The 20120-nt window shown below is 36.5% G+C and overlaps 5 protein-coding genes across 5 annotated transcripts; 3 read left to right on the top strand and 2 right to left on the bottom strand.

Moving 5' to 3' along the window:
• Window positions 1–969: 969 nt before the first annotated feature.
• On the bottom strand, window positions 970–6184 carry ic4 (DC2-related axonemal dynein intermediate chain 4). The gene is given in 13 exon segments (NM_001078547.2): window positions 970–1183; window positions 1652–1736; window positions 2012–2167; window positions 2407–2563; window positions 2967–3127; window positions 3301–3447; window positions 3706–3793; window positions 4071–4228; window positions 4461–4565; window positions 4934–5086; window positions 5328–5432; window positions 5738–5859; window positions 6012–6184. Coding segments are annotated over 13 exon segments (1653 nt in total). The 5' UTR covers window positions 6091–6184; the 3' UTR covers window positions 970–1046.
• Window positions 6177–7841, top strand: LOC113474536. The gene is made up of 3 exons (XM_026835958.1): window positions 6177–7026; window positions 7085–7557; window positions 7612–7841. Exons 1-3 carry the CDS (start codon window positions 6973–6975, stop codon window positions 7757–7759), a joined length of 675 nt encoding a protein of 224 aa, XP_026691759.1. The 5' UTR covers window positions 6177–6972; the 3' UTR covers window positions 7760–7841.
• LOC101242875 (nmrA-like family domain-containing protein 1) lies at window positions 7785–11498 on the bottom strand. Its single transcript, XM_004226479.4, has 6 exons — window positions 9696–11498; window positions 9407–9564; window positions 9071–9335; window positions 8255–8391; window positions 8131–8187; window positions 7785–8072 (listed from the first exon to the last, which is right to left on the bottom strand). The coding sequence occupies exons 1-6, from the start codon at window positions 9865–9867 to the stop codon at window positions 7878–7880; spliced, it is 984 nt and encodes a 327-aa protein (XP_004226527.1). The 5' UTR covers window positions 9868–11498; the 3' UTR covers window positions 7785–7877.
• LOC101242470 (endoplasmic reticulum chaperone BiP) lies at window positions 11474–15506 on the top strand. Its single transcript, XM_004226414.4, has 9 exons — window positions 11474–11631; window positions 11921–12209; window positions 12319–12509; window positions 12808–12962; window positions 13198–13433; window positions 13667–13904; window positions 14184–14351; window positions 14478–14737; window positions 14930–15506. Exons 1-9 carry the CDS (start codon window positions 11504–11506, stop codon window positions 15239–15241), a joined length of 1977 nt encoding a protein of 658 aa, XP_004226462.1. The 5' UTR covers window positions 11474–11503; the 3' UTR covers window positions 15242–15506.
• Window positions 15507–15800: 294 nt separating this feature from the next.
• Window positions 15801–19891, top strand: LOC100181120 (transmembrane protein 143). Its single transcript, XM_002126571.4, has 8 exons — window positions 15801–16068; window positions 16166–16337; window positions 16581–16882; window positions 17333–17463; window positions 17745–17861; window positions 18058–18213; window positions 18568–18749; window positions 19017–19891. The coding sequence occupies exons 1-8, from the start codon at window positions 16003–16005 to the stop codon at window positions 19265–19267; spliced, it is 1377 nt and encodes a 458-aa protein (XP_002126607.1). The 5' UTR covers window positions 15801–16002; the 3' UTR covers window positions 19268–19891.
• The last annotated feature ends 229 nt before the right edge of the window (window positions 19892–20120 follow it).

The following is a 20120-nucleotide window of genomic DNA, read 5'->3' as shown; positions in this document are numbered from 1 at the left end:
TTCAAGACACACTGTGTCGTGTGGTTTATATATATAGATGGGGTGCGGAAAGATGGGAAACCTTTAGCACATAATATCTAAATATCCTGATCGTGTTTTAAACAATTAACAACGATCTATGAGAGTCGTAAAGATACGGTTTTACAATTCTTTGAATGTTCTTTGTTTACTTCCATATGGGACAAGAAAATAGAATGAAAGGGTGTCCCATCTTCCCCCACCCTACTAGATAGCATTAATTTACTTATAAATAAAACTGACGCATTAAAACAACAGATATATTTATTTCATACAACCAAGAAAAGTAAACATTTTGCAAAACGCAAAGAAACATTAGCATAACTTATACAAAGCATTTTGGATTGGCCAGTGTTTCCTTCTTATTCAAAAAGCTCGTTGTATAATCGGAACGCAAAAAATAATTGGCAACACTTAAAAATGCTGCGTTTTCAATTAAGCGTCTTGCGTGGTGGAAGAAAAAGGGACGCGGGGCTAACATTTAATCACAACAATTTCGCATAACTCGTAAACTGTTGCCTAAGCAGTTACAAAGCAGACGTATAGTTCTGGTCAAAAGAAGCTAGGCGAAAATGTAAGTTTATACGTGTTAATATAATATCACAGGCACAGTAGTAAAAGCTGAACAGATGTAAGATATATTGTATAAAATAGCAAAGGCATATTACTATGTACATGGATGCCTTGAAGAGTAGTTTGTATGTTTTGTATAGTAATAGTTGTATTGTGAAAGCTATGGTAACACTACAGCGTAGCTCGATTTTTCGTGCAATCAAAGTAAATTTTAATAATAATATAACGTGTCGGGGTAAAGACACGACGCTTAAATGTTGTTTAACACGTCTACGGCAAATGCGTTTAAAATCGAGCTACGTTAAAGTACATAGTTCATGCAACTGTTACATTGTCATATATAACAACTGTCCAATATTTTGTGGGTTGGTTTAGACGGTTAGGGAAACGACCGAAACAGAATTCTCTTAAAAACTAAAACTCCCCGGTCGATTGAATAAAATGTCAGATGTCATTTACATCTTCCCACCTTTCTTCTTACGCGGACGACTTCGTCCCTTCTTCATCTTGGAGTCGATGATCTGCTGCGATCGTCGTTTCAAGTCACCTCTAGTTGGCGCTGCTGCGTCGTCATCACCGCTCTCGTCGTCTTCTGTGATGAACGTTAGCAGATGTAGGTAAAAGGTAATGAAAGAATGTGATTTGTTCTGTTTCATACACCACATGCCCGCTTATGATTACCACGTATGTTACATATTTATCCTCACATGGTGCGTAAACAACAATCGTTATAACATAGGTGTTTTGTTTTATAAACGTCGTGTCCAGGTACCACGTGCGTAACTTTGTGGGTGATTATTTTGTATGCATCACGGTTGTATCCAACCACGTTCGTGGAAAGCGAGTTTTACATTTTACAGGTTGGTCATTTACCTAGTACTATGCTATTGAAGGGTGGGGGAAGCCGGGACACCTTTAGCACATATTATCCAAATAAATAGATGTTTCATCTTCCTCCCCCCCTTACCCTTTTATATGACTTCACCTAATGTACGTTGACGTCACCAAACGCTGTATTACGTCATCGTAATGACTTCATAATACGTTTATTCACACCCACCTTCGTATGCATCAGGTTTGTGGGTAGCTGGAAGCGGGATCCTCACATTGTACGAAGGTAGCTTGCTCTCGATGCTGGAGTGGAACTGAAAAAACCGTTAATGTAAGAGAGGCATGGAACTTATTTACAAGGATGCATTTTGGTTAATGGAATCACACTATTAAGAGGTTTGGACCACCCACGTAATTTGAATGAATGAATGTAGTTTGCTTCATCCTTGTGTGGCTAAAAATTGACAACCGTTATAACAGGGGTGTTCTGTTTTCAAACACAAAACATTGGTTATCCTTATACTTATTTCTTAAAGTTGATCTTTACAACAAAACTTATTTATCCCACGCATCACAAACTCTTCCCAACCTCTTCCTCTTCCATCTGTCGGAGAATATCAACGAGCTCCCGACCATCCAGGTCCTCCAGGAGTTTCAGGAGCTTTTCCTCCGATATGGAAAGCAGATCAAGGACATATTCATCTGATGATGGAGATAGATGAGCGGTTGGGACATGGCTCTTCATCTGGGAGGAAAGAATGGAATTATTCCGTCTACAACATTTGTGCCAAGTGAAACCTATCTCTACAATTAGGGTAAAAGACTTTGTTAAGAACCTGGGATTTAACCAAAAGAATCAAATTAATTACAGGATTTACAGACCCTAAAGAAAAGACAGGAAGGTAAAAAACACACTAAGAGTATATTTATACTCATACAAAAATAAAAAATATTGGTAAAGTATACATAGGCGAAATTTCTCACCATCTTAAGATGTTGTAGTTTATCAGCAAGATGTTCAACACCTGCCTTGACACTAACAAGGACATGACTTGCTCTCTCTAGTTTATCGGCTGCTTCATCTCGTCTTTGCTCTTGCTCTTGTAGATGTTGCTCAAATTCCTCCAACATACGTTGGCCACTTGTAGACAAGCATATCAGCGTTTAAATTTATTAATGGAAAAAACAACAATTTAAATTCACATTTTGACGATTTTGTCTCTTAGGTCACAGTAACGAGCGGAAAAGTTTACAAAAAGGGAAGGACGGGAAGTAACAGTAAAACAACAGTCGTTACAACACTCTTATTATTAAAAATAAATACAAAACCTTGGATGGAAGGCAAGTATGCTAGATCATGTAAAGTAAACCAGTCCAATTAATCATTTTCATGTTAAATTATACAATATTCAAAGTAAAATTCTTTTATCCAACTTTAACGTCATACACCAGTGATATACGCTTCAATAATTAAGTGATATTAGATCATCCATTTCGATTTCATAATTTGATTACCAAGCTTAAGTTAGATAGACATATCTTACCTTGACAACTTTGCCTCCCCAGAATATTTCATTTCCTCGTATTCTTGTTGCAGTTTCACTCTCTCTTCCTGCAGCCTCTGTAGTTGTTTCTGATTTTCTTTTTTCAGATCTTCAAGGTGATGTTGCGTGTCACCCTGGGACTTGAACCTTGCTACCACCTCCTGTTACGTATATATCATATTATGCCATATTTATTGAGCAATTCTGTAACAAAAAGCCCGTAAAGACTCTCTTGTAAAGGCTCACTTTAAAAACAGCATAATTATTTTGCTACCTTCTGCCTCTATCACAAATTTTTCACATTCCCTGTACCAATGTATCATAATATTTTCACCTGTGTTCCTGACACTCCAGTTGCCTCCTTGATCCTCAGGAAAGCTTCTTCATATGAAGTAATCTTCTTCTCTTGTTCCTCTTCACTAAGAAGGGGTTTGCTTCCTTCTTGTCCAAGTTCTTGCTCTTGTAATGCAGCTCGTTGTAGCTGGAAATAGTTGGTCAACTTTTACAAAGACGAGCCAAGCAAGCTCAGACCCTTAGGTTCATTTGTGGCACAAAAAATGTAAAAATCAATTTATTTTGGAAAGCAAAAATTTGAGTCAGATTTGCTGGACGTTTTACAAGATCAATAAAATTTGCCACATCATTGAGCAATTGCCGCCGTGGTATTGTATAAAGCAACAAAAAAAACATGAATAAAAATTGGTAATCAACAGTAACGCCAAATGTTAGTTTTACTTACTCTGCGTTCCACACGCTCAGCGTGAGCCTTCTTCTCTTCAGCTTGTGCTTTCAGTTCAGTCAAAGCTGTCTCTCTTTCCTTTCTCTCTCTGTTGATTTAATGAATTTAATTTACAATAATGATGCGTTATGCACATGGTGGCAATGTGTTAACCATACAGAGAAAATATCAAACACTTCGTTACATATGTGGTTAAGCGGAAGCTGGCACTAGGTGTATGAAACACTTGAGTTTACGACTGTCGATGCTTTGTCAAATGAAGATAAATAGATTATATTCAATCATCCCGGCTGACAGCCAAATCTTGGTCCTCAGCAGAAACATGAATCACTTTATTAAATATTTTGTACTAACTATCCTTTTACCTGTACACAATATCCTCGTGTCGTGCCAGTTCTTCCTTTGCATCATCCCTAGCAACTTGTGCGTCCGTATACATTGACTGAACCTCCAACAACTCTTGTCTTGTTTTCAGGATATCCTCTTCTTGTTGATCAAGTTGGTTGTGGAAGGTTAAACTTTCCTAAACAGTGGGAAAATGTTTCAAATGTTTTAATGGCATAAACCAGTCGAAAATAAGAAAGAACAACATGTTTCTTAACCAAACAACCTTGACCATAAAACAACCTCCATAATGGTAGCAGCATCAAGCATTGAATCCTTTGGTTACAAACTTAACCATTCAGAATGGTAAGTGATGGTAAATATATTTGTTATACAAATTCAATTAATCATACAAAAAATAAAAGAGCGACCTGTTGCAGATGAGCTTTGATCTTCTCATACACTTTACTGATGTGTTCAGCTTCTTGACTTTTTAGTCTTGCTTTGTCAAGTCTGTTCTCCAGTTGCCTCAAGTGCTGCAAATTATAAGAAATAAATTTAACTGCCTAATTACGCAAAGGTACATCGTGACACAAACAAATTGTATTTTTACCAGATTAAGATTTACTTGAGGTGGAAAACCTAGTTGCGTTCTTTTTGAAAATTTATAAGATTAATGGAATGTAACTTGTTTTATCCTCGCAAGCCGGAAAATGACATTTGTTGTGACACGGGTATTCTTTTATCCAACTTGTGCCAGCTTGGGAGTTACCACGATTGTAACTTTGTGAGTACTTTTTTATTTTTTTTTATTGTATGGCTCCTAATTTAAGCCATTAAATATGTTGCCCAAGGACACATATGCTCACAATGGTAGCAGCAGTGAGCCTGAATATTCCTTTACCTGAGCAGCATCACTTTCGCCTTTGTCCATCTCCACGGCAGCCGAAGCATCCTTCAACATTTGATCGTATTGTGTTTTCAGCTCTGTGAGTTTCTTCCTACGAGCTTCAGTTGTTGCTCTGAGAGCGTTCAACCTTTTCTTGTTGTCGCACACCTGGAATAAATAGGTTTAAGAAATTCTTGCGTAGTTGCCATAGTCAATCAAGCCATCTTTTTATTATGCAGTTTGCCCCATTAAGAGCATATAAACATACAAGTCAAACTTGTTGCGCTACTTTTTATGCAGACATGCAGACCAATACCAGCCTTGGGAGATTTTAAATCCCAGGTTTTTCATCGTAAGGATCAATACAACCAAGTAATGGAAAACCTAATTGGACCACACTCTCATTTACCTTCTGATCCACAACAGAAACTGCCATCTTCCCAGTTTTATTTCTTAATGCTGCTCTTTCCACATGCCTTCCTTGAAAAGCTTGATCAATAACTTTGTCGTCACCCTGTTGTAAAAATTAGGATGATAAAAAGGAAAATTATAACTTTTTAAAAAAGACATTCTCAAAAGTTATCAATGGTCTTAATAATCTAAGTAGACAGTAATGAGTATATGTGGTTTGTACACAGCAAACTTTTTAGTGTAATATATATATGTGTTTTTGTAGATAGCTGATTGTACATTTCCTATCAAACTAATTGTTATACACCCTTGATGGAATCTCAAATTGTCCAATCATATTGCATTATTGCCATTGAACAAGTAACCACCAAGTTATACTAATCAAATAAAAAAGAAGAATTAACATACTGCCAAGACATCTGCAAGATTTTTATGAAGACTTTTGTTCTCTTGTCTCATTTTGGCAATGATGTCACGATTCTTTTTAATCGACCATTGTGAGCTTTCATAATATGCCTTTCTGTCACCCTCTGGAATTATAGGTAATTGATTTGTAATATTGATCCTATATGTTCCACATATGTTGAGATGTATAGGAAAATCAACAAAGGTTTTATAATTATTACAAAAATATTAAGTTAATTACAGCACAACACAATAAAACACAAAATTTGTGGCATACCCAAAAGTTGAATCTTTTTTGTTATTTCTAATATTTGCTCTTGAATCGGAGGCTTATGCATCTCCATGGACACGGGCATTTTGGCAGACAGTAATTAAGCCTCTTGGTTTGTTTGCTATTTCGCCTATATAAGCAAAAGCAATTAGCCACTTAAAAACCTGCTTTTTTGGTCTACAAATTGAAGGATATATAGTATTAAGTATAAAAAAACAATCACTGTCCAGTTTTCTATAATAACATCGTAAGTATTAGCTGAAAACAAAGCCTTGAAGCTAAAACTAAATTCCTTATTATGTAGTTGTAAGTTGCTTAGCAACAACGCTTTACGCGAGATGTTTCCAGTCGCTTCAGGCGTAACATTTTTTATTATTTTTGCGGGGTGCTGTGTTCCTGTTCCAGATCAGAAGTGGTGTTTCGAAAATGCAATGTTGGAAAAATATAATGTATAAGCAAATTAATATCGACAGAAGTTCGATGAAAACATAAGTCATCTAAATATACATTGCACTTGGTTTTAAAATAGAGATATCCAACAACATAGAACAATCTTTCTTAAATTTTAAAGATTTCTGAACCTAGGCACCAAAAATTTAAATCGTCTTGTTTTTTTAAGCCTATAATAGAAATCTGTAACAGGATGGAACGAGAAACACAACTGTGACGTTACAAAAAAAGTGGCAAATCCTTTGATCTTCAGTTCTGCACGTGTAGGCATATACAGATTAGCTAAACTGTTACAGTTAGTTCCATTGTAAGTTCTTTACCCCAACTGTAAGCAGCTTGCGTTGTACAGTTCGCTAAAACTGTGTAAAGTTACTCTATAGTGATTTTAGGTGTAGGCTGTACAGTCCACAAGAGCTATAAAAGCGTTAACCATTTATATACGTCCTATAGTTTAAAGTCACCAGTCAGTGTTAAACAGTATTTATATTACCCTGTCGTGCGTAAAACTTGCTTCGCTATGAATAGAAAAAGTTACAGCGTTCAGGGGCTTCATGGCATGCCACATAATCAGGTAAGATATATTTGAGACATTGTACGTGGCTTGTACATTTACATATTTTATCTCAAAGTGGCAAAGGTCAAGACAACACTTTACAGGAACCTCTATTGCATCTCCATTTCCCCAATCCCAGAACAATGAGCTTACTGCACCAAGCATACGTTTGCCGCCACTTTTACAGCACGAAAGAATGCAGTATCCAAGACAACCAGTCCCCATAAGACGACAAGTTCCCATACGATCGCAAGTTCAAATACGCCCACAGTTTCCTTCGAATCAACAAAAACGGCACTTACACAACAATGAGTCAAACTTGTATGGCCCCGGATCAGCTATGCGTTTACCTCCATCGAACTGGCGTCCCCCAGCACTATCTGCCAGTCACCACCTTCACAGACCTTCGGTGCCTCCTGCCCGCCGTACCACAAGGCCCAGAGTTCAGTGTTGTGCCTTTTGTAAAAGTAACAGAGAACCTATGGATTTCTACTCCACCCATTTAATTCGTGACTCGACCGGCCGTATCACATGCCCTGTTTTACGAAGGTATATATCCCGTAGTCCAGTTTCAAAATTTAATCACTAAACTTTTGTTTTCAGACATGTTTGCCGCTTTTGTGGAGCGACCGGAGATTTTGCCCATACAGCTAGCTACTGTATTCACAATCCAGAAAGGGGATCTTCAATGAAAACAGTTCTAAGCACCCCGACGATGTCTTCGGGTAGAAAGAGAAATGCACGCAAATAGGATAGTTTATAGAACAAAGTAGTTCGTTTTCCGTAGTGTTTTTTATACTTTCGTTTAAAACATTGAATTGATTATGCACATACATTCAATACATTCAATCATGTTACAGATAAGAAAATCAAACTTCTAGTGCAGCTACAACTTTTTTCGCGTTTGCTTTTGCCCAGTCATAAAAGCAAGCAATTTCGGAGACTAACGACATAGTTGAGTTCATGTTGTTACGCTGGACGCCTCTGGTCAGATAATCGAAATAGTTAGCCATGTCTTCAGCACCGTCCCATTCATTGTAGTCAATGAACTCTTCTGGTGTAACCTGGATTACAAGACTGTCGTAAACTTTTAAATGTTTTTAAAGGAAAACTATACATTACTTGAGCATCCTTAACAATCTTAGGGTAGACATTATCAGTCAACATCTGTGCATATTCCTGTAAAAGGCAATACAAGTTTGAAATTTGTACCCTTGAGTTGACTGTGACTGGCACATCGCTTTACCTGGATAGTCATTTTATCACCTGAAAGTGACAACGTTTTTCCTGACCAATTTGTTGGATTAGCAACTAGATTTCTGAAGCAAAGTGCAACGTCTTCAAGGGCTATTGTGTCCATTGGAATGTAGCCCATCGGAGCAACTATAACAAGTTTTAAAAGTATGAATATATGATCTATTTATGACTACATTAGCGGGAACTACACCAGGTTTAACACGAGGCTGATTATTCTGTTTTGCATATTGTGCATCGACAAGCCTTGACCCATAACTTCTGATGGGCTACAAAAGGAATAAGGGGTGCACTAACCACTATGCCAGAGTCGTATAAACATCGAGTAGTCCAACCGCCATCTTTGTGTGTCCAAAATAGAGCAAAAATGGTGACTTTGGCAACAGGTTTAAATGAACTTTTTAGGTTTTGTTTGTATTTTCCTTTTGTGGAAAGGTGTAAAACAGCTTTTATTTACCTTACCAAGCATTTTTTTGAAAAAATATATTAATTTAGCCGCATTAAATGGCTAAAATGTCACAAATCAACCGCTTCTAATTTTATTTTTTGACTTTTTTTGATACAGAAAACAAATAAAACATGATTTTTACATTTTTTAACCTTTAAATTTGTTTCTAGGGCCAAGTTTTTCTATAATTTACCTAAAAACAGACATTTTCCCTATACCTACTGTGTTATTTTGGACCCAAATTGCCGTTCAATTTGTGTTTTACGTAACAATGGGTTGGACTACTCGGTATTTCTATGGCTCTGCACTATATGCTACAGGTGCAGCGCCGAACAAATATGGGTTATATATATTGAATACCTATTTTGTAGGTGTCTGTTCGGGTAGTTTTCCTTGGTGTAAGAGCGCCTCCAGCGAGAAAATCTTCATAAAGAAACGGAATGCAGACCAGCGTTTCTTTAATATCCGCAGCTGTAATATAATCTGCGATATGTGCTTTTGCATCACATGCGTCACACCTCAGACCAATGCAAGCGTATACGTGCATTTGCGTGCTGTAGATCAAGTGTTTAACGCAACTGTTGACGCAAGCGTCAGTGACAGAACGACCAACATCCACTTCATCCTGTTACAGATAAACCTGTTTACTCAAAGATTTCTATATTTAACTGATTGCTTTACAAATGAAGTACTCACCGAAATGGGGTTTTCTTTTTCATAGTCTGTATCAGTAAACAATATTAAAGTATCACTTCCCGCTACTGACTTGGCGACCTGAGTCGTGATTTCGAGGGATACTCCAGTTAAAAGAACATCTGGCGAAGTTCGTTTTATATTTCTGACGAAAGATGAATCTAAAATAGTGACAGTGGTGAAGATTTACACGAGCCGGAATCTCTTATACGGTCTTCATTTATAGAAAATTTTCTGTGAGAAACAGCTTACAACAATAAAATACTGAATCGTAGGTTTACAGATTTTGTACCTGATTGCGCTGAAGTTAGCACCTTTACGAAATTATCTTTGTCTTTTACGAGTGCACCCACGACCGCTGTGCAGTTTTTTACAACTGCTAAATGCCAGTAACTCGGTTTTCGTGAATCGCTGTAATCAGGCCTGTTTGCTACATAAGCTACAACACAAATTTGACGCTTCATGATCAAAAAACTTCAGATGCAAACAATCTGTCGACCAGTTTAGCAAACACAGTCGACAATAGCCGGATCCTGCTATCAGCTATTGTTTTAATCTGATAATTTGTCCGTGGGTGGGAGTATAGATGACAACTCTTTACAAACGAAATTCTTTTGTAGTTGGAGAAACAAGATATCGCTAGAAAGTCGACCTTTGACGAAAACGCGCGCGTGGCAAAAGTAAATATAGTACCCTACAGTGGGATAAGATGGGAAACCTTCAGCCCATATAATACCGGAATATCCTGGTCGTGTCTTAACAATTATCTCTTAACAACTGTCTGTATGGGAGTCGTGAGGATACGGTTCTATATTTCTTTGAATGTTCTTTGTTTACTTCCAAATGGTGCGAAAAAAATGAATAAAAAGGTGTCCTATCTTTTCCCACTCTTTACTAACTTAAAACACTGTGTTACACCACAGAAGAGTGATACAAGTAAGTGTACTCGGTTGTTAGCCCCGGTAATCAATCTGCAGTGTATTCAGTGTGGTTATTATGGAATCAATGAAAGAACGCAATAGAAGAAATTTGATCAACACAACCATATGTTGGCTTATTTGACATTCATGCACAGTGTAGACCTACGGACGATTTAATTTCTTATTTTAAAGCCACCCTTACACCTGTCTGATTATATACACTACAAATAAAACATGTCATGGAGATGGATTAACTCAAGCATCTTTCTTTTTTAAGTTTTATTTATTGGGTGCACCTACGGTCCTACAGTATATGTTTCTCTTATTGAATTTTCCATTAGAAAATATTTACTATTGAGTCATTCCTTAATAACACAATAATTTCAATTTAGTAAACTTTAAGATTATGTATCGGTACTAATATTAACTATATCGAAATGTTACGTGTAAATACAAACATGATACTGACGTGTAGAGAAAGGTTTAATAACACGTGTTCTTATGGAAGTGTTTTTACAGGTGATGAATTGTGGTCGTATTGCGCTATGGTTGCCACTTTTAAAAGTATACGTGACTTTAGCACGATTACTTTAAATTGCATAAGCATTGTATGCTATTAAGAGCAAAACAAGACCACTTATCTGATACGTGTCCTTTACAATACGCGACCGACGGCCAATCGTACCGAATGATTGCGTAAGATTATGTCTAGTCATGGTTTTATGTTCAAATATTGTATCGTCATGTTACGTCGAATACGGTCGTCCAATAGAAGCACACCACACGTGGCACAATCATCCAATCAGAATCCACCACACCGGTAGGTTTACGTTTTGTTCTATTAAACGTCTGTGAGTTATAAAATTGCTCAACTGAGATCTGTGGGACAGTTACTGAGACGGTAAACTAATTTTCCGTAATAACAGCACATAGAATCTCACAGCAGTAGTTGCATGTAGGTTTTATGCGCATATTCTCAGTTCAGTTAACGTTTTTAAAATGTTTTTTTATTTTAGGCAGACGAAATGTGAATATTAATGTAGCTCGAAATGTAGAATATAAGCTTTACTAATATGTTTGTTTTTTCACACAGATTTCGTAAGTTTCATTGATCTGTTCTGTATTGTACATATACATCGTAATTTTTATTTACATTTAATCACTGGGAAACAACATTGAAATGAGGGTGTTTCAAAATATTTTACTTGCAATTGCGGGCTTCTGCCTTGTGAGTGCTGTATTCGGAGATGAAGAGTCCAAAGATGTGGGCACTGTGATTGGAATTGACTTGGGAACAACATATTCATGGTATGTATTGATTTGTGATAAAATGCATAGAATAATTTGAAAATATGTCTTTTTTTGGAAGTAACCTGAAAGCATGTAATATAAATTATAATGTGTACACTGTATAATTTTTTTACTAGCTCACGCACTTTAAGCTTTTCCGGAATATTAATACTTTATATTTTAATGCCTTGAAACAGAGCTACCTAACCACAAGCCCCCAAATCTTTTTTTGATTGTTCCTTTTTCCTGTTATGATTGTACATTTAGTGTCAATAAATTGTTCAATAAGGTAATCTTTACATTTCAGTGTTGGAGTGTTTAAGAATGGACGAGTGGAGATCATTGCCAATGACCAAGGAAACCGTATTACCCCATCATATGTGGCTTTCACTGCGGAGGGTGATCGACTTATCGGAGATGCTGCTAAGAATCAACTTACCTCCAACCCAGAAAATACCGTTTTCGACGCAAAGAGATTAATTGGCCGAGCCTGGTCAGAGAAGGGTGTTCAGTCGGATCTCAAATACTTTCCATTCACAGTGAAGAATAAGAACAGCAAACCACATGTTGAAGTTAATGTAAAAGGACAAAAGAAGGTAAAAGTGTTGATATTTAAACTACATGACTTGATATTATTCACTAAATGCTGAACGGAATTATTGACTGACAAATTGTAAATTAATTTAAGTACATTATTCATTACAGGTGTTTGCTGCCGAAGAAATCAGTGCCATGGTTTTGGGCAAAATGAAGGAAATTGCTGAAGCGTATCTTGGCAAAACTGTGACACATGCTGTGGTAACTGTCCCTGCTTACTTTAATGATGCACAGAGAACTGCAACCAAGGATGCTGGTGTTATTGCAGGATTAAATGTCATGAGAATCATTAATGAACCGTAAGTAAAAGTTAACAATCAATTTTATTGCAATTGTTTAAGTGAGTGCAAAATGTTCAATGAATTCATACTACATAGTGATTCTTAAAGAGGGAATACCAATGAAACCTATCCTTTAAGATAGGCGGTTTTTGACACGCATTCATTAGAAACTGTTTAAATTTATGAAAATTTGATGATACCTTTGCATTACACATCTATCTATATAATAAATTTTCATTTATTCGTTGGTATTCCCCCCCTTTTAAGTCCTGATGTGAGAAAACTTGTGGCTTATTGTATGTTATTGTACACACAGAACTGCTGCAGCTATTGCATATGGTCTTGACAAAAAAGAGGGAGAAAAGAATATTCTTGTTTTTGATTTGGGCGGCGGTACTTTTGATGTTTCTATGCTTACTATTGACAATGGGGTGTTTGAGGTCATTTCAACAAATGGAGATACTCATCTTGGTAAATATATCTTCACATTTCTAAAGCTACAAATATTAAATATGGTTATATATATGTGGTATGTGTACGCTGCTATAGTCAGGTCAAACTGTGTTGTATTTCACAATTATGAAAGATGTTCTGATAAAAGTTTCACAAAACAAAACTTTGTGGGGGAATTGTGACTATGCAGATCCTTTAAAATTAACATTTTTATTGTTTATTCTTTTAGTTTTAAACATTAATTGCGTAACAGGTGGTGAAGATTTTGACCAACGTGTAATGGACTACTTCATGAAGCTGTACAAGAAGAAGAGAGGTAAAGATATGAGACGAGACAACCGTGCTGTACAGAAGCTTAGACGAGAAGTTGAAAAGGCAAAGAGAGCGCTCTCATCCAGTCAGGTCGCAACTGTGGAAATTGAAAGTTTCTTTGAAGGCGAAGATTTCTCTGAAACTCTCACCAGAGCCAAGTTTGAGGAACTCAACATGGTAAGAATACTCAATATTTGGATGAAAGTTTTTGTTTTTGTTTTATAGTTAGTTAAAATGCGTGGTTTCTGTTTTTTTATAGTTCACTAAAATGTTTGCCAAAAAGAACATTTCATAATCTTGAATAACTTTTATGCCTTGAATAACTTTATAACTTTAAAACATTAAAGCTTTTATTCTTTTATAAACCCCCAATAAACTGTAATTATATATTATTCTTTTTACTCTTACAGGACCTTTTCCGTTCCACAATGGTTCCAGTGAAGAAAGTCCTCGAAGATGCTGACCTCACTGTTAAAGATGTGGACGAAGTTGTTCTTGTTGGAGGTTCCACCCGCATCCCAAAGATCCAACAACTTGTCAAGGATCACTTCAAAGGAAAGGAACCAAACCGTGGTATCAACCCTGATGAAGCTGTTGCTTTTGGTGCTGCAGTGCAAGCTGGTGTGCTTGGGGGAGAATCTGACACCGGTAAGAACTTTGTCATGGCAGTTATACGAATTGTAGCTATATGCAGAGTGTTCTGCTTAATATTAACCCTTGGCCTCATTGACTTTTTGTAAAATTTGATACTGAATGTGTACAACACCTTTGAGCTAGATTTCCGAACACCTAGGCTGGTTTGTGTTAGTGTTAGCTTCTTAGCTTTACACTAAATAGTGATTAGTTAATACTAATAGCATTGCAAAATAGTGATTTGTTAATAGCATTGCATTTCAAAATTGATTGAAGGTGGTTTTTAAATTCCAGGTGATCTTGTCCTTCTTGATGTTTGCCCACTCACCCTTGGTATTGAAACCGTTGGAGGTGTGATGACAAAACTTATCGGTAGAAACACTGTGGTTCCAACTAAGAAATCCCAAATTTTCTCAACCGCCAGTGACAACCAGCCTACTGTTACAATCAATGTTTTGGAAGGTAAGGACTTTAACAAAATGTAGATTTCTAATGTTTTACTTGTAATGCACAAATGATTTGTGTTCGCTAACATTTCGTAGCTCCAGAATTTTCTAAGAGCTGTTGATTAAAAAAGTTTTACTACAGGTGAAAGAGCAATGACGAAGGATAACCATCACTTGGGCAAGTTTGACCTCACTGGAATCCCCCCTGCTCCACGTGGAGTTCCTCAGATCGAAGTGACATTTGAGATTGATGTGAATGGTATACTCCGTGTGTCCGCAGAGGACAAGGGAACCGGTAACAAAGAAAAGATTACAATCAAGAATGACGACAACAGATTGTCAAAAGAAGACATTGAAAGGATGGTACAAGATGCAGAGAAATTTGCATCAGAGGATCAAAAGGTAATTAGAGAAGATGAATTTTTATCTTCACTTAGATTAGAAATGTTAAACTATTATAATAAATTTTGATTTTAACAAAAACTAATATATAATATTAAAATAATAAAATAGAAGGAAGCTGTAAACTTTGGCATGTTTCAACAAGTTTTAAATACAAGTTATGCAAATTTTAAAGGTATGTTTTTATTTCAGCTTAAAGAGAAGGTTGATGCCAAGAATGAGCTTGAAAGTTATGCCTACTCTCTCAAGAACCAAGTTGGTGACAAAGAAAAGTTGGGTGGCAAGCTGTCAGATGAAGACAAAGAAACTGTTACTAAAGCTGTTGAAGAAACCATTAAGTGGTTGGATGACCATCAGGAGGGAGCAGAGAAAGAAGATTATGAAGCACAGAAGAAGAAGATGGAAGAAGTTGTTCAACCTATTGTTTCAAAGATTTACCAAGGCGGAGAAGGTGGCGCTCCACCCCCACCTGGTGGTGAAACTGAGGACAAGGACGAGTTATAGTTTCTTTCTTTTTAAACTCTCCCAGCGGACTAGTTAGGCAAAACTTCATGCGCCATTTACTACGAAAACGCAGTATACGTTTCTAAAAGAAAAATCCTCTTAATTTCTGGATGAATTTTTCGGTGTTGCACTGTATTCTTCATCATGCACATTATAAAGGGCTTATCCAATTACTTGGAAACCCCACTGAAAATGAAGCAGCCTTGCTCCCTGCAGTGAACATTGTTCCAGATTCACTGACCAAATAAACGAAGTATTTATTTAATTTGGGTTTCTTGTGGTTTTTTTCAATAAATAAATCTATAGGAAAATTTGTCAGTAGTGATTCACAATCCGCAAAAAGCAACCAAAACGAAGAGAAGCAACTACATCTATAGCAGAGTTGGTATATAAAAAGTTAAAAAGGGTAATTCGAATCTAGAAAGGGTAGTTAAAAGGCAATTACAGCATATATTGCTTTGCTTTCTAGCACGTTCAGAATAGCGAAGCTTGTTAGACCATCTCACGTGACAAATTTAACCAATTAAAACGTGATCCGGTTGTTTCACTACAACACAGCTGTTCGTTTAATAATCATAACAAATTTTCTGCGTCAAAGAAAGGCGTATTTAAAAATACAGGTTACGTTTAATTAATTGCAAAATTAATGCTATACAAGACTTTGCATCAGCATTATTACGAAATGTTAGAACTATTTTAAACAGTGTTAATGTATTTTTAATAAAAGACACCAAAATAATGGTTTAGTAAGAAAACTTGAAATGTTATCTGTTTGTCTTAAATGTTTGCCAGGTGCTAAACGAAGCACGTATGTTTGTACTAAAAAGGTAAGCAATCTTTTTGTTTGTTTTGATATATAATTTCCACAACCTGAATACCAAAGATTGACTGATTGTATAATAAAAATATATTTGATTTTTCAAGGTTCTGAAAATTTTTTGTACGTCAAATCGGACGCTGTTTTTATCCAAAAAAAACAATGAAAACCCAACAACTTGTGAGGCAATTCCTGATCCTATTCGTATGAGAAGATCACAGTGTATTCAGGAACTCTGCAATCATTATGTTAATTCACCAGATTATGCTACAAAGTCAGGTGTGTTGGTGGTTTTGCAGCTAATTTGTTATATCACCAGCTATTTTCGGCCTAAATCTCGTGTTCAATGGCAAGTAATGCTGCAGGACCCTAATCTTGTACAAATAAAGCTTTGTGTTATTAAAAACTCCCTTAAACACGGTAACGTTCAGTTAGGATGCAAGCGTCTATAACACTGAGCAAAGACACTGGACAAAAGTTTCGTTCACCTGCATCAATTCCTTATACAGAGTTTTTTTACAGAACCTGGTGTCAAATCATGGCCCCATCACTTCATCACCGCTTCTCATGTTTTGGAAACTTATCTCCTTCTTCGCCACCATAAGGGAGCAAAAACCCTGATGCATCGGTTCGCAAACATTGATCCAGACAGATCAGAAGTCCCTGAGATTAGTTCTTTCACAGTACAACACGAGCATTCATTAGAAGAGTTATCCTTTATGACACAGTTTGCATTCACTCTTAAGCGAGCAGGTTACCATGAAGTGCATCAAGATATTATCATTGAGTGTTTGAAGAAACAACATAAGTACGGGAACATTGAAGTAAGGTTTATGGTTATATTAACTTAATTTCTTCTGTTACTTCCACTACCAGGCATAAGGTACATATTCTTTCAATGACTCATCTGAAATGTACGAAAATCACTGTTATTGCATACCAAATAAACCGTTAAAAGATTATCAACTTAATTTATGTTAAAGATAACATTTTTTCGCTCTAGTTTTTACTTGTACACTCATGTTATAGTGTAGTTATAGAAAAACTGGTATTTTTTCATCAGGTGTAGACTACATATTGTAGTACTGATTGGTTATCATTTGTCCATTATAGTGGGCCAATCCTGGTCTAAATCCCAGGACCTATCGCGTGCCCTGCTACAAAACCTCATCCACATAAAAAAGCACGATTGGTTATCATACTGATTTTAAACAATGGTTATTTTAAGAATAAATTAACGTAAGCCACATGTGACAATTATGACCACTTTCCAGCTGTCTGTCAACTTTGAAGATTATGAATTTGCTCGCTTTTGGATCTATGGTAGAAATAAGATTTTGGAACAAACAAGTGATTCTGAATACTTATGGAAGGCAATGTTTAGTGATGATAATGTGAAAACAAGGCAAGCATATTTTAGTTGTTGTAAAAATTAAATGCTACTACATTAGATTACTATAAAGATTGTTTGGTTAAACTTTACGCTGCCCGCCACTAGACCATCAATCTATAAGTTAGTTGACCCAACATTATTTGACCGATCAGTTCCAAGTAATATAAAGTAAATATATTGACCCATGGACTGTTGTTAATTGTTTAAACAGAAAGGATATTTGAATATTATGTGCTAATGGTGTCATCCTACCTTATGGAGGATAATATAATGTTTTAAACATATTTATTCAGAACAGTCCACGAGAGAGTTGTGGTAGCTGCACGCAACAGAAACTCAAAGAACATGATCCTGAAAGGTTTCAAAGATGTTCCTGTGGATCATTTTGAAACTCTTCTACCGGAGGCAAAGTAATATTTATGTTAAAGGATACCAACAAAACATTAAAACGTATATTAATAGAGAGGATTTGCATGTATAACTATCCCTCCCCCCCCCCCCTCCCCCCCTACATTTTAAAAGGTTTGGCGCCTATGACTTCACCCATAAAGAATATACACTGTTACTTTACCAGATGTGCTTATTAACATACTTGATTCCCAACAGAGTTCAAATACCTCGTGGTCGCCGTTGGTTCATCAACTTTTCTCTCACTACAACAGCCATGATTGCATTCTTCAATGTTGGGATGACGGTGCTGACTGATTTAAAGCTTGGTTTGGTTTGGATGTTGTCTTGCTTTATTGGCTTCATTACATACAGGTACGAAAAATACACTGAATGTTTATGTAACATGCTTTATTCTTGCATAGTCGCCTTGGTCGGACAGTCGTTATAACACAGGTGTTCTGTTTCATACACCTTGTGCCAGCTTACAGGTTATCATGTTGCGTAAGAGCCCATGACCACAAGTGATGGTTTGGTGAACTGCCTCTGCCAAGCATACCAAATAGGCTTTGCGTTTTGCAATCCAATGTAAGCACCTGGTGTGTTGATTTAATACACACAGTTGTTGTATAACTAATTACTGAACCAGGTCATAGTAAACTGTGGGTTATGCCTGTCCTGTCACAATTTAAACACAGCATCATTATAACTTGCTCTCATTTCTATCAGGTCATACGCAATGTACAAGTCACAGCGTAACAAGTACATTCTTGCATGGAAGAAGATGTTGTATTACAAGAGTACATCAAACAACCGAGGTCTCGTGATGGACGCGATAAACAAAGGGCATGAACGATCGTTGAAAGAAGCGCTCATAGTGTATGGCATAGCGTTGAAACTAACCCAAACAAGTAAATGAATTTTGCTACCAGGCATAATGTAAATAATCTTTTAATGGCTAATCTGGTATAAAAAACGTAATGTATTTCCGACGATTCGTCTGCAAAAAAACGTGGCAGACGAAGCGGAAATATACGACGTTTTTTTCAAACCACTCGAGTTGTTACTGAGAGTAAAAAAACTAAGAGAAATAAATGTGAAGAAAAAAACACCGTACAAAACATATGGTCAATATCTAATGTATGGAAAATAATTATGTTCGATTTTTGTCTTCTTAGAAACATCTGTGACGCAGCAGGAAGTGACGTCAGCGGTTCGTACGTGGCTTGCCTCGATCACTGGTACGCAGGAGTCGAGCGAAAATTTATTTTCCTGTTCAGGAGCTTTCAGTTTACTTGAAAGACTTGGCGTGTTATGTCAAACTTCCAATGACGTAGATGGTGACGTCACAGCACACTTCTCAGTCCAGACACCAGACTCAGCAACGCAACAATTACTCGCTAAAGTCACGGCTATAGCTGCCGAATGACGCGTACTATAAATACATACGCATTAACTTGTTGTCCCATAAGGATAATCATATTTACTGCATCTTCCACTATGTGCAATTTCCACATTGCTTGAATGTTCACTGTGATTTCTCATGTCTATGCATTGTTTCAAAGGTAAAATAACAGCTGGTGGCAACGAACATTAATCTCCTACTGCATGGCTTAAGTGGTATAAACGTATGTACAACCTTCTTATGTACTGACCTTGCCATGCTATGCCATCAGCATATGTCTTACTTGCATACACTCTAGTATACTTAAGTGTGATAGAAAAAAAACAAGGACACACTCGTCAGTCCTCGTTAATTTTCATTTCCTATAATAATACAAACTTAAGACAAAAACTGAATTATTGCATTAACTTATTCTGCATAAGCTACAATAATCATAGCTTATCTCAGCATGCCTGCTGCTAAATAGCTTGTTTGGTTTCGAGTTATTTTGTCCTCAACAATTTCGTTGCCGTGTTTCGTTCACTGTGATATATCTCGCAAGCTGCAAACATTATATTTCTTCAAATCCACAAAACGTTTGCAATGTCTCGTCGTTTTGCAAGTGCTGTTTGCGAAAAAAAAGTAATAAAGAGGAAAGTTTCTCATTCATTAAGATGTATTAAGATACCATAAGGATATGTTGCTACGAAAACATAACAGACAAAAATATACTCCATTCAATGGTATATATAATAAAATATATTTTATTTGATTTTTGTCTGTTAGGTTTCGTAGCTTCAGATCTCAACTGTATTTCTTTACATGGGAATCGTTCAACTCTATGAGCGCCTGATAAGGGTCAAATTCGCGGAATTTATTACAGTTAGTTTATTTCAGT

This window comes from Ciona intestinalis, chromosome 9 (assembly GCF_000224145.3).
Source record: "Ciona intestinalis chromosome 9, KH, whole genome shotgun sequence".
Classification (NCBI taxonomy): domain Eukaryota; kingdom Metazoa; phylum Chordata; class Ascidiacea; order Phlebobranchia; family Cionidae; genus Ciona; species Ciona intestinalis.
This window is presented reverse-complemented; position numbering and strand designations above follow the sequence as displayed.

What these genes read in the sequence shown, in the direction of transcription:
- LOC100181120 (XM_002126571.4), top strand. Translation starts at nt 16,003, where the DNA reads ATGTTATCTGTTTGTCTTAAATGTTTGCCAGGTGCTAAACGAAGCACG. An exon ending in ACTCTTCTACCGGAGGCAAA is followed by an intron (nt 17,862 to 18,057) that starts GTAATATTTATG and finishes GATTCCCAACAG; the next exon opens with AGTTCAAATACCTCGTGGTC. An exon ending in ATTGGCTTCATTACATACAG is followed by an intron (nt 18,214 to 18,567) that starts GTACGAAAAATA and finishes CATTTCTATCAG; the next exon opens with GTCATACGCAATGTACAAGT.
- LOC101242470 (XM_004226414.4), top strand. Translation starts at nt 11,504, where the DNA reads ATGAGGGTGTTTCAAAATATTTTACTTGCAATTGCGGGCTTCTGCCTT. An exon ending in ATGAGAATCATTAATGAACC is followed by an intron (nt 12,510 to 12,807) that starts GTAAGTAAAAGT and finishes TTGTACACACAG; the next exon opens with AACTGCTGCAGCTATTGCAT. An exon ending in AAATGGAGATACTCATCTTG is followed by an intron (nt 12,963 to 13,197) that starts GTAAATATATCT and finishes ATTGCGTAACAG; the next exon opens with GTGGTGAAGATTTTGACCAA.
- LOC101242875 (XM_004226479.4), bottom strand. Translation starts at nt 9,867, where the DNA reads ATGAAGCGTCAAATTTGTGTTGTAGCTTATGTAGCAAACAGGCCTGAT. An exon ending in GCTAACTTCAGCGCAATCAG is followed by an intron (nt 9,565 to 9,695) that starts GTACAAAATCTG and finishes TCACTATTTTAG; the next exon opens with ATTCATCTTTCGTCAGAAAT. An exon ending in GTGATAAAATGACTATCCAG is followed by an intron (nt 8,188 to 8,254) that starts GTAAAGCGATGT and finishes TGCCTTTTACAG; the next exon opens with GAATATGCACAGATGTTGAC.
- LOC113474536 (XM_026835958.1), top strand. Translation starts at nt 6,973, where the DNA reads ATGAATAGAAAAAGTTACAGCGTTCAGGGGCTTCATGGCATGCCACAT. An exon ending in ATGGCATGCCACATAATCAG is followed by an intron (nt 7,027 to 7,084) that starts GTAAGATATATT and finishes TTTATCTCAAAG; the next exon opens with TGGCAAAGGTCAAGACAACA. An exon ending in ACATGCCCTGTTTTACGAAG is followed by an intron (nt 7,558 to 7,611) that starts GTATATATCCCG and finishes TTTTGTTTTCAG; the next exon opens with ACATGTTTGCCGCTTTTGTG.